This window comes from Coturnix japonica, chromosome 2 (assembly GCF_001577835.2).
Source record: "Coturnix japonica isolate 7356 chromosome 2, Coturnix japonica 2.1, whole genome shotgun sequence".
Classification (NCBI taxonomy): domain Eukaryota; kingdom Metazoa; phylum Chordata; class Aves; order Galliformes; family Phasianidae; genus Coturnix; species Coturnix japonica.
The window spans coordinates 117119679-117133828 of NC_029517.1; the positions used below are offsets into that span (position 1 = coordinate 117119679).

General features: G+C 34.5%; 1 protein-coding gene across 50 annotated transcripts in view; it reads right to left on the reverse strand.

Annotated features, from left to right (window-relative positions):
- RIMS2 (regulating synaptic membrane exocytosis 2) overlaps positions 1 to 14150 on the reverse strand; it is a 409122-nt gene that overhangs the window by 133702 nt on the left and 261270 nt on the right. For all 50 annotated transcript variants that reach the window (XM_032442841.1, XM_032442835.1, XM_032442828.1 and 47 more), the window contains 2 exons: positions 6627 to 6783; positions 3133 to 3249 (listed from right to left, as the gene is read on the reverse strand). In XM_032442841.1, coding sequence (XP_032298732.1) covers positions 3133 to 3249; positions 6627 to 6783 — 274 coding nt within the window. The remainder of the gene's footprint in view (positions 1 to 3132; positions 3250 to 6626; positions 6784 to 14150) is intronic.

The following is a 14150-nucleotide window of genomic DNA, read 5'->3' on the forward strand; positions in this document are numbered from 1 at the left end:
TGTGATCATCCATTACAATCATCTATTTTTTCTAATGTATTTTAATTTACTTGAAGTACTACACTAAGTAGATGGGCAACACTACTGTCCCTCCCTTTTTATTAACATCTCTTCAACTGAAACAGCAAATTAAGTGCACAACAAGCATAAAATTATTAAGATTACAAACAGATCACTTTTTTTAAACTGGTATGAATTTGTCTTTTACCAAATTCACCCTAACTAGTTTGGTTACAACTTTCTAAACATCCAGAAACATTAAAAAGCAGGAATTGGCTTAATCAAATTGCAGAGAAAGAAAAAAATGTCTCCTTGGGCTGATCAGTAAGATTTATTTTTTTTTTAATAAAAGGCATTGAAGATAGAAGGGAGATGTGAGAGCTGGCATATGAAATTTTGGGACATTCTGAGTGTCTGATAGTAACTTGACCTTCTAGTTTGAGTACCCAGAATGCACAATATAATTCTGACTTTTTTGGTAATAAAGAAATCAATATAACTTTTAACTCTAATTTTATCCTGCCAACCAAAATCAATATATGAATCAAAAACAACGTGTTGAGTCTGGTGCTTGACATTAAAATGATCCCCAACTAAATCAAAAATTTGTGTCTTCCTGCCTTCTTAATAATTTGATTTTCACTTCTAACTTCTCAGTATTTGGTTTTGAGGGAACAGTTACACTGCAATCAGACTCAAGATCACTGGACCTTCTCATATACAGTTGCATAGTACCTTACGCCTTACTACCATTATGTTAGACATATAGTCGGGAAAGGAAGCAGCAAATGCTCTTACATATATATTCAGTCACATTTAAACATAGCAGCTGAGAATGTCTGCAAGAAGGCACTTTTTAAAAGTCCCTTTATACAAACATCTCCAAACGTTAAATGGACTGTGGAAACAAGTCATCAGAGCACTTGGAAAGCAAAATATGATTTTATTTAACAAAGATAAGTATGGAAGAAAACAAGGATGGCAAGCAGAAAGATTATAAACTTGTTTAGAAGTTCAGTTTTTACACTTCTAAAAACTGACTTCAGCAGTTTTCAGAATGAATGCTACTGAAGAGTTATTGCAAGGACCTGTGTATGCACATCCATTTTATTATGTAACTTTAACAGTATCAGACAAATTTTCAGTAAGGTAATATGAAGTTTAATAATCTTTCCATTCATAAAATCACTATTAGTTAACAGTGTGAATAAAACGTGATAAATGTTTGGGACTAGTCTTTTCCTGCTCTTGTGTTGCCTACAACCAAGATTTTTCAGAGATTATATGCTGTAACAGAGGTATAATTACTCACCAACCTGACTTGCTAGATAATCACATGTGGATATCAGAGAGAACTTTGGTGTTTTGGAAAATACAGATGACGTACACCTGCATTCAGCAATTCCGAACATACCTAACAAATATCTACTCATTGAGACTGATCATGTGAAAATTCAGTACATTCATCTCCAACTTTATGACACTGTTTTCCTGATTGTTCTAAGAAAAAAAAAAAATAGTTTTTCATTGTTTAACCTAAGGCAGTTCATCAGGGGATATTTTTATTAATTCATGGGAAAAGACTGTACTGCTTTACTCCTGACTATTTTTCACTGCTGTGCATATGCCTCCATAGCTGGGAGGCAGCTAGCAAACTCGAACAAACCCAAGAACATTACATACAGCATACAAAGGCTCTGAGGATAAATTTAGACCATATTCCTAGGAAAACTTATTATCACCCTCGTCAGAAGTGTTCCATTTTTCCTATTTTAGCCAAAACAATTCAGAATCCTTAAGTTATTTCATTATATATGAAAATCATCTAGCCTCATCAGTCAAATGACTAATATTTTTCTGCAACATAAACAGAATTACCAAACACTTCAAAGGAAGCGTTGCTATGTTATACCTCTAATGAATATGGTTAACATTTTGGATGACATTTCATTGCTTTTCAGTAACTTAATTTTTTGTCCACTTGACTTTTTTGGACAAATTCAATTTAACATCACTTAAATAGCTATTCGTATTTTATTTTATTTTTGGTGCTCTTTTTTTTTTTAACTTATCTAATTAGGAAAATATAATTATATACATTTTTTTCAGATTATTTTGTCTTACATTCTTTAAAGTCACTGATTATCAAATCAATGTTATTTTAAGACACCTTTTCAGTTCAGTAAAGTCAACAAAAAATGCTGATGTCTTAAGATATTTGTATTACAGCTTCCAACACCAATTCTGTGCTTTGATTTCACTTGAATAATCTGCAAGAATTATGTAGAAGTATTAATTTCAAATACTAGCCACAGAGAACTCACTAGAATTGCAAAACATACATGTATTATCCTTTGCTATTTACATTTATGAAATGGGATAATATCAGACTGATTATAATTTGCCTTACTAAAATGCACAGATTTTCAGCTTGGAATATTAGAAGGAGGAATAAGTTCAGAATTAAATGTATAAAATTATTTTTCTTTTGATTTCCTGGCATAGACAATGAGATGAGAAAGAAATATTTATGTAACTGCACAAAGGCACTACCACATGAACCCAGCAAAATTATCTATCTTAACCAACTAGATCTTGCAGTTTGGTTTTGTATCATTAAAACTCATACAAGTCACTATAGTTTTGAAAGTTTGATCAATCAAACTGTTACTCATGGTAGGATGTGCTTCTAAACATAAGGACCCCAATTTCTTTCTAGTACACACTGCCATAATAATCGCTCATAAAGTTGAGAAAAGAAAGGAGTGCTAGAGCATACTTCTGTTATGTCTGTTAATTGCAATGGGAGTATTACATTAATAATGAGCTCAAATTATCTCTTCATTCAGCAGCAAAAATGACCAAGTTCATAGGAATTCATTAATATACTACATAGAAATATTCTCAATATAAAAGAAAAAACGGACAATTTATCATAGCTTCTTCAGTTTCCCACTATGGAGAGAGTTTTGTCAGCCTTGTGCACATTGAATGTATTTTCTTAATAAGTAGGGAAATGCTCATCTGTGGGAAAAGGTAAGCAATTTTGTTACCTATTTTAGAGATACTCTGAAGTATTTCACACCAATGAGAGTAGGCTACAGCCATGCTTAATATAAGTCAGACAATTACCTCTCTCTGTCTGGGGAGTAGTGGTCATCTATTACACGATGTCTTTCCATTCGGTTCAGGGTATTGTAATGTGCAGCAGTAGATCGTGTCCCTCGTGGTCCCTGATCCACATTCCGACTAGGGATAAAAGAGAGCAGATTCTGAGTTCTGGGTAGAAATGGACCACAACAGAAAGTTGATAGCAAACATGATGGAAATGATTTGGCTTACCTGATCTATCTTTTGTATAATTTCATACTCACGTAATTAGTAATTTTATTGTAACCTGCTCCAATGTCTCACCACTCTCATAGTAAAGAATTTCTACATAATATCTACTCTAAAACTAACCTCTTCCACTTGAAAACCTTACCTCATCATCACTACCTACCCTCATAAAAAGACCCTCCCCAGCTTTCCTGTAGGACCCCTTCAAGTACTGGAGGCCACTATAAGGTGTCCTCAGAGACTTCTCCAGGCTGCTTCAGCCTGTCCTCACAGGAGAGATGCTCCAGCCCCCTGATCATCTTCATGGCCCTCCCATGGACCTGCTTCAACAGCTCCATGTCCTCCTTGTGCTAGGGGCTCTTGAACTAGACAGATTTGGAGTCCCCAGAGTTTAGTTTACCAACTACATTTTCTTAGTTTTTCTCCCCTGTGCTCATCACTGGTGAGGCCACACCTCGAGTTATGTCCAGTTTTGGGCCCCTCAGTACAAGAAAGACATCAAAGCCCTGGAGCATGTCCAAAGAAGGGCAACAAAACTGCTGAGGGGTCTGGTGCATAAATCTTATGAGGAGCTTCTCAGGGAGCTGAGACTGTTTAGCCTGGAGAAGAGGAGGTTCAGGAGAAACCTCGTTGAACTCTACAACTTCCTGAAGGGAGGTTGTGATGAGGAGGTGCTTGGCCTCTTCTCCCAGGCAACAAAGAGGACCCGAGGAAATGGACACAAGTTGTGCCAGAGGAGGTTTAGATTAGACATGAGGAAAAGCTTTTTCTCTCAGAGAGTGGTCAGGCACTGGAATGGCTGCACAGGGAGGTGGTGGAGTTGCCATCCCTGGCAGTGTTCAAGAGGCATCTGAATGAGGAGCTGCAAGATATGGTTCAGTGGCTTGTGGTAGCAGCGGTATGGGAGGACAGTTGGACTGGATGATCTTGTAGGTCCTTTCCAACCTTGTGATTCTGTGATTCTGCCTTCCACTCTACAACATGTAGCCTGTAACTCCTTCTCGGTACATGTTTTAACCACCTTATTTACACTAAAATTATGAATGCCAAAATGGCTTTACTTCGCAACTTTCATACACATTTTCACTCTAAAAAGGATGATGAAAATAAAAGTAAAAAACAAACATTTCTGTTTACAGCATTATCTTCTTATCCTCCATCCTTCTTTTGACTTAAAGCTTTCTCAACCTGTCATTTGTTTGCAAAACTTCCCTAATACCTGACTTTCATCTTCTGCACACACAGTGAAAACTCCTGCCCAAACTACCAAACTGTCAGCCCTAGTCCTGAAAATGCAGTTCTATCCTGCCTGCTCAAATAGTTTTCAGTAAAATTGTGCTTTTAGCTTACTGTTCTAAATAAATCATTTCTTCTTTAGATTTCTCTATTATATCAGGTTATGATTTCATGCTGCCTTTAAACATCCTACACAACTGTATTTCTTGTACTTCAAATAAAGCTCTCTTTCACTCTGCTAAAGATGCCTTTGTTAGCTAGATTTGCTGTTTAAGAAGAAATGACATACTTTCTCTCCAATTAAATTTGTTACATAAGGAAAGTTGTTTTCACATTTTATATGTCTACTCCTTTCGAACCTTCTTGCATTTGACAGAACATACATGGAGTAAATCTAATCTAGATCTTCCCTGGTACAACTTGCGACCATTTCCTTGCTATCTTATCACTTGTCACTTGATAAAAGAGATTGGCACCCTCCTCACTGCAAACTTTGATAAATTGGTAGAGAGCAATGAGATCTCCCCTCAGCTTTCTATTCATCAGACTAAACAACCCTAGTTCCCTCAGCCACTCCTCATCTGTCTTCTTTTCTAGTCACTTCCTCAGCTTCATCGCTCTTTTCTGAAATCGTTCCAGAAACTCAGACTCTTCTTGTAGTGAGGGAAGCAAGGGATATTTCATGTAAACACTACAAATATGCAAAATAGCAATAAAATGAAAAGGTTTTTCAGTGGTGTTAGACAAGTTGACAAGTTAGACAAGACAATTACTGGCTTGGTTAAAATACACACAGAAAATAAAAGAATTTTGAAAAGGGATTTTGACCATATTTATGTCTGTATCGTAGCATCATAGAGCTGTTTGAGTTGGAAGGGATCCTTAAAGAAGTCTTAAGGATTCTTAAATATCCAATAGGGATAACCCCAGCAGAGTTAGTATAGGCAATTACTTAACCTGAATTCAGTACTGCCAATATCAGAAAAGGCCCTCTGTGTCTACTGTTTATCTAAGTACCAGTATGTCTCATTTAAAACAAGGCTGTGCTTATGTATGCTTTTAGAGTTCAAGAAGAAAATTTTCTACATGTTAGCTATGAGATAGTTTGGAATCCTAATACTTCACTAATTGAAAATGATAACATTTAGTCTCTGTTTGTTAGGGAAAATGGTAAGTAAAAACATAAGAGAATATGCAGACAAAAAAATCTTAAGCTAGCAGAATGAACAAAAATGAAAGAAAGAAACATAGAACACAAGAGAATTGGAATGGTGGTAAAAGAAAGAAATACACATACGTACCTTACTGGAAACACTGCATACCAAATCTTCAGTATTAAATGAGAACAGTATACATTATCTTATTCCTTTTATTGCAGCTGAATTACATCAATTGAAACCTACCCATACCTAGTCAAAAAAATGCTGGAACACAGGCTTCATTCCCCTTGACAACTATATTCTGCTTCATCGTAAGAAAGCTTACTCATACAGATAAAGTTTTAATTATTTCTTAAAAAGTATATTGAATCAAATAGTTGTAATTATCCAAATTGGTCAGGTTTTGGAAGAACTGTCCTGATCTTGGTTTTACAAGTTATCAAAAACTTTCCAAATGAAGAGTTGACTTTTTTCAGTATAAAACCATATCTATGACAGATTATTTTTGATGTTTTAAATGTTGAAGGAAAGTTTCTAAGGGTAGGAAGTATGGAATTGCCAGCATCTTAATTCTACACAGACATAAAGATTTAATACAGCCAATGATGAGAATGATGAGCTAGAGAGATGAGAAAATGTCAAACCATCAGAAACTAAAAGGCATCTTCTAAATAGCTCAGGAAAATAAAAATCTGGAGATGTATTCTTCTTTCTTTAGACATAAAATCAGGTGAATTTCTAGACATCAATATAAAGTAATAAAAACATTACTGACTTTATACAATTTTGTAAGATCTAATCAATTTGTTCCCATTTTGAAAGTCAGGAGACTCCAGTATTTTTACAGGATCAATAGCACTTAAGTTTATACATGTTTCAATAACAATTTACCTTTGTGGTGGAGGGACACTGGGAGACCATGATCTTGTCCGTCCTATACTATCTCCACGGTGAGGGGACCCTGATCGTGAGCAATGATTAGATGACATCACTTGTTCTGGCACTGATAGTGTTGAACTTTGGAGGTCTCTTCCATTATGTCGATAATCTACAAAGAGAAGCAAGTATTGAATTAATCTGAAGTTTCAATTTTTAATTTCCTACTACACCTGCAGCAGTTGTAGGCACAATAACTGATGGATTCTGGTCAATAATGCTGTCATGTGTTTTTCTTGATTTTCTGTAATAAAAATACGTATGCAAATATTCCTGGTTTTATGTTTGGTTCAAATAGAGTTGTAGCTCCTACAGCTACACTTAAGAAACATAGTAATAATCACCATCTTGCAATTTAAAGTAACTTGTGGTCAATATGATGCATTAATAATAAATCTAGTTAAATCGATCCTTTTTCCTTAGAATAACATTAAAAAAAAATCTTACTGCATTTTCTAATTAAAATAACATTGTAAGTGTTGTGTGGAATATTTAGTACCCTGAAACCTTGCACAGAAATGTTCACAATTCAAAACTAATACAAAGTTCGGGTTTCAAAGTTGGGATAGTAATATCTACAAGACAGATAAATATAGAGTTTGAGTTCAAGAAAGATTTCTGTTTCTGAGAATTAAAGAAAAAATGACACTAGCTTCCATTCTAGAGCTAACCTTGAATTAGAACAATAGGAGACATGAAGTGTTCTAAGCTTTCCTGGAAAAAACAGTTTAAAAGGTTCCCACACGACCATTTTACAAAGTGTTTTAACAAAAATCTTTTTTAAAAACCCAGATTTATCAAAGTAACTGTCTGCACATTATTGTAGAAGTTTAATTCACTGGCCCAGGGTACAAAACTCTCTGAAAACAGGATGCCAGATAAATAACAAATTTGAGGAAGTTTCCACATATTTTGTGAGGATCAAGTTAACATACAATTATAAAAAATGGGAGAATTGCATATTTTAACCTCTCGATAGCGCTTTGAAGAAATAGGTCTTCAAAAAGCTCCTGACAGATATGACAAGTGATATAAGTGACTTTTTGTTCTGAAGTCATTATCAAAGTAAAAAGTGTTCAGAGATCATCCAAAAAGGAAAATTCTGGCTTATAAGGCTGTAATTATTATCCAGTGAAAAACTTCTCAGATTCCAGAAGTAACTGGCCTTCTACCACATTATTCATAGCATTCTTCCTGGAAATTTTTTGGTAAACAGATAGGCAAAACCTCATTACTTTATTCCATTTCATGCTTCCAAGAATATTCATTACTTCCAGATAAGTATTTCTATTCATACGACCTTAGGACCAAGGATATACATCAGTCAATCTACTTCCTCCCCCTACTTGTAGATGTAGGCTGGAGCATGTGCACAAACAGATGTGCATACTTGTGTATATTAAAAAAGAAAGAATCTCACACCATCACTGCAAGCATTTTAGGACAATGACCTTAAAGAACAGACAATTGTTTGTCACTGCACATCAATCAAGTCATGCTATGTAGCTGAAAAACAAAAAGCAAACAAACAAAAAAAGCTACTCTTTTGCCAACATGTCAAACATAGAGAAGTAACAGCTTTGTTAAAGCAACCCACTAACAGGTTGAAATTCAACATCATCTTTCAATTCTGTTGAGTTAATGTAGCTCTCTGCCTCCTTTCATACTAAGTATTTTTACTAGCTAGAAATTAAAGGAACAGAATGCAAAATCATTTGCAATCTCATAATGAAAATAATGACACTGCACTTTTACAGAACATAACTTTCTATTAGCATCCACAGAATTTAATACTTCCATTAAATAAAACATCCATATTTTGAAGCTACCATACCAGAAAAGAATTAAATGTGTTTAATGGAGATACAAAAATAACTTAGGGACAAATTAAGGAAGTTTCTTACGTTTCTTGTTTGTAGTCATTGCCAGTCCAACACTTCACAGCCAGAACAAAATCAAAACTGCAAAATGGAGCATTTCCACTGCTTGAATGCACAAGGAAGATCAGGTACTTCAGAAATATGATCCAAAAAGTTGTTTGCACAGACATGCAGACAAAGCTCACAGAAAATGCCCCATTATGAACTTAGTTGCTAATATCAAGGATGCATGGAGGATACTTCCATCCCTTCCATATGCAAAGCCCAGAATCGACCTCTGATATAAACCATCTTAAAGTATTTTTTAGAAGAACTGAGAAAGGAATATTTGAAAATGTTTTTTCCACTTCTTGAAAAGATGGAAAACTAAGAAAACTGCTACCAAAAAGCAGAATCATGTACAAAACTTTCAGATGCAAAAGCCAAGAACCTAGCAAGTCTCTTGATCAGCTTTAGACGTTCAGTAAGTCTATCTAAGCTTAGCTTTGGCAGATCAGTTACAGTACTGGTCTTCAAAGCACTTGGTACCACCATATAATAGCTTAATGATTCATTGGTCTTTGAGCCTTTATATTAATTTAAAAATATCTTTATCTAAAATATTGGAGAAAAAAATTAAAAGTATTATTTTTTATTAAAAATTTAATTCTTTTATTAAGTGCTTTTCTTTCTATAAATGAAAGCAGAATTTGAAAGTTCATTATAATAATCTGTGATTACACTCAGCCACAAGAGATGCAGAGCATAGCTCTTCTGCTACAAAGCTTTCATGAAAGGCATAAATAAATGACCATCAGTGATTTGTACATGTCTGAAGCAGTCGACATTGCAATAAGTATGTTTAGTAATCAGTGCCTGAGTTCTTCTAATCCCTGAACAAGCCTCAAAATACTATTGATGAGTGAAGGACCAGTGGAGCTGACATGGTAACTTTTGGTAGTCCCAGTATGAGAAGTTAAATGTCTTTAGAATGTGATTGGTTTTGCTAGTCCAGGAGCTGGAACACTCATGTGCTCTAAAGAGGTAATATTCCCAAACTTACGGTAACATTCTCAATTGATAAAGGCACTTTTTTTTTACTTCCATGCTTAAAAATATAACAAGATCCCAGTGATTCGAGGAGGAAAACAAAAATATTATCCTGCTGAAATTATACAGAGATGGCAAAAACAGGTCTTAAGTGCAACTTGACCATGGAGATACTATACAGCAAAGATAATTATAGCAGTAGTAAAAATAGGATAAACACTGGAATCTGATTGCAGCTATAAATATTAAGTCATTACCATAGAATCAAAGGCTCTATAACTGTGGCAAGCCTCTTAAAGTACAGAGCACACAGCACCTGATAATCAGTACAAAGATTATCATAGATAAACAACTGTGAGCCGTGGACACATAAAAGATGGGCACATGACGGAGACATCTGCAATGCCACTGCATTTTCATGGGAGGACTGCATTAAAAACTGTCACACACTTCAAATTAGGGATTTCATAAGGCACACTAAATATAGCTTCCTCTGAGCTGAAGTTTTCATTTTATCTGTTTTAAGAGAGAATATTAATACATTTGACTTAAAATACTCATCCACGCAGCATAGCTGTTCTGTACTGATATTATGCTGTGCAGCTCACTAAACACTAACAAATTGTTATCAAACTTTGCAGCTGTCATGCACAAAATTGTGGAAAATCACAAACCTCCAAATATGAAGTTCACATGAACAGCACTATACAAACACCCCCAAGAATCCCGAAGAGCATTAATGAAGCTTTTTGTTTAGGAGTCTTGATGCTTGACTGACTTAAGAGAAACTCAGTATGAAAATTATTCTAGAAAAGCAATAATTAGAATTGCTACTCACCCCGGTTAGAATAATGAACTTATTTTAGAGATAGATGCTATGTGGCATTTTCTCCATTTTAACATCTGTACTTAACTGAGGTGTCAAGCTTTTTCTATATCATTTATTTATTTTTTAACACTCACAACGGTTAGGCTTAGAGCAAGGACCAATTAAAAACAATTACATAATCAAAATGCCAGAAATGCTTAGCATACCAAGATTTTATACATGGGCACTTTGGAGACAGTTCATGTCTTGTATGCAAATGTTCACAGCTTCTACAGTGATCTAAATGCAGAAATTGGATGTCCTCTGAAAGTGCTAATTAAACACATTGAATTATTAATGTATGAATACGCTGTAAATTGAAGGTACATACACAGGTTTTGAGGTGGGGTTTTCTGCATCAAAACATTCTACAAATAAAGGTAGCATGAATGCATACTGAAAGAATCTACCAAGGTTAACAGTAAGATCAAATGGTTACTTGTGATACTGTAACTTGTCTTCTCATTAGGTGTTGGTTTGTTTTTTTTTTACCTACACTCATGATGTGCAAGGGCCAGCTACACTTGAGACAACTTTTCTGATCATTAACGTGTGTGGAGAATGTTTTCACACAGTAATAAACCAGAGCGTGGTGAGTCGTTCAGTGATATCCATACACCCAGCAACATACAATAAAGTGGTGAGTCCACTGCAGATGGGAACAGTAGGCATTCCAAAGCAACCAGAATAAGATAAGCCTGCAATATTTCTGTCAGTTGGACATCTCTACAATAGAACTACCTTAAGAAAATATTTTTACTGAAGTTCACAGCTGTCCTGTAGATGTTTATGACTGCCACGTTCTTTTGAGAAACAAAACAAGATTTTCTACTGGAAGATGCTGTTCTCTTTAACAGAAGGCTACATTATTCAGTATCTCCACTGGGAGCGTCAGCTAACCTAAACATTTTTACCTTGTGACAGTCTAACTTTCAAGTCATCTACAGAGGTTTTGATTAAACTGGGAATATGCTCCAAACAGCTCAGTTGTATCCATGAGATCAAATTTCCCACAGGACATCTTGAATGATCTTGTTGGTCAAATAAGACTTTCAAAACAGCGAAAGATGGATAGTACAGACTGAATGAAATTCAAAATAGTGTATTTGACAGATACCGGGGAGGTGTTGGTGACACTTCCTTAGATGTGTGGAAAGCTCTCTCAACAAAGATTGAAATCTTCATTCCTTCCCAACTTATGCTAGTGCTACCAATTATTACTGAAATTGTTTTCAGGGAAAAAATAAACATACAGCACATGTAGAAATACCTTTTAGATTCTGAAAAAGATTAGATTACCTCTTGAGATAGGTATTCTCAAGAATACAAAATGGATCCCAAATTTTCATAGCAGAAACAATATTAATTTATGCTTTTCTACTGTAATGTGCATACCACGAGACAATTATTTCTAAAATATAAGAATTAATTTGTATTAATAATACCTACAAATACAATATAAATTTACCTACATCTTTATGTTGTTCAAGGTGCAGTGATAAAGCTTATATTTAACAATATAAAATTATTATATTTAACAATATAAAATTAGAACTTTTAAAAATAATATTAATTGAGAATTTGGATGTTTGAAGAGAAGCTGGTTGTATCAGCTGGGGAAAAGTCAACTTGTTTAAAAGCAAGGATTTAACACTTTACAGTGAACCTTGATTTAAGAGGTCATGATGATTACTTTAATATTGCCTAAATTTCACTTCCAATTTTAGAGGGAATTTTCGAGATGCAAAGACACTATTCTTTACCAAGGAAGAAGACATAATGAATGGATAAAAGAAGAAGAATGTGCATTAGCACATACTAAAAGCAAAGGCTGTTTAGTATAATATTTATGTTTGCAACTATTCAGCTTTGAGGGCAACAAAGACACTATTCAGGAACAGACATTTATCTATAGTGAAATCTTTTATTTTAGTAAGGATAGAAGACAACTATACTTTCTAATGTTGCACGATGTCTTTCAATAGGCAATTGATTCCAAGCTGTTACCAAAGGATTTATATATTCTGTATCTGCTTTGAGCAGCAATCATCAACAGGATCAGGTATAATAATTCCTATCACATTATTGACGAGCATACAAAGAGCCTTCTGCTTCCCATGAAGTGAATGATGAAACATTACAGTGAAAGAATTCTATTGAACGCAGATAGGAATCATCAGGTATTTTGAGAAGCGAAGTAAAATGCATAATTGCTTTTCATTCTTCCACAAAAAAAAAAGAAGAAAAAAAAAAATTGATTTTGAAAGTTCAGTGAGAATTTCTTTGCTGGTTGTTACTATTTTTTTTCTAAGCTACCTAGCTCTATCCATCTTCTGAATAAATATCTCATTAGTATTCTTATTTTGCTCCTGAAACATTTAATTATCTTTTGCATAATGGCAATAGCTTATCACTATAAATGTTTTTCTGCTGGGGAACGCAATTTTTCTCTGGGAAAAGCTCTTCTCTACCAACTTGCAATAGAGTTTATGCAGAATCCTGCACCTTACATTCTTTCAGGACTGAAATATTATAATTGAAGTGATGTCCTGTAGAACATTCTGGAATATCTCTAGAATCAATATAAAATCAGTGTACTGCTGGCTCCAGGAAGACTGGTCTGATGGTTGGTGACCCTGTCCATAGCAGGGGGATTGAAACCAGATGATCATTGTGGTCCTTTTCAACCCAGGCCATTCTGTGATTATGATTCTAAGATTTCATCAGTAACTATATAAGTACATTAAGAGCATTCTAAGGGGCAAATGAAGATGCAGATGTGCTCCCCGCATAGTACTGATGATGACAGACAATTTTAGGAGAGGCAAATTCTATCTGTCAGGAGAGTTAAATGAATGTTTTAAATGGCTTTAAGGCCACATAAAAAACAATCCAAAAGACAAAAACACTAAATCCAGTATAATGGGGACTCTGTTCTGCTATTTTAGATCTCAATATGAAATAAATATGTATTCAATACGAGGAGAACTATTTCTAAATCTTGTTACAAAGCATTTTTTTCACACCTGCTTAAAAATACAATATGTTAGAATCCTTTCTGACAGTAATTGGTGTGGATCGCATGCGTAGCTAAATATTTCTTTTTAATTTTTCTGTTGGTTTACTTATTTCCTTACAAGTCTTTCCTGATGACAGAAACAATGTTCTCTTCAATAAAAGATACCTATTTAAGCATGCAAAGATGCAAGCAACCAGAAGAGAAAGCTTTTATGAATATTTTTTCTAATACATTTAAACTTTTTGTAAAAATTAAGGAACAGTGTAAGAAATAGACATAATGATTTTATCACCAGGAAATTAAATCAGTGCATCAGAATTGCCATAACAGCAATAAGAAGAAACTGCAGGTATGCTAAAAATATTTAAATTATGATGCAAAGAACTGCAGCATATAAAGTTCCTTCTCTTTCAGCAAGTATAGTCTTAGACGATCACGCTTACAGGTACACATTAAGAACTGTTTTCAGATCTTCAGTTTCTGTGTTCCTATCATCAGCTTATCCAAAGACAGACTTTAACTTTATCAGACCAATACCAGAGAATCTACATAAAAGAGTGTTTTGTAGAGAGAAAAAAAAAAAAGAGGAAACAGAAGAGAATTCATGCTTTTCTTAAAGGTTTTTTGGAGACAAGTTCACAGGTCTAGTATATTGAATAAACATGAGTTTTAGGGAAAGGATC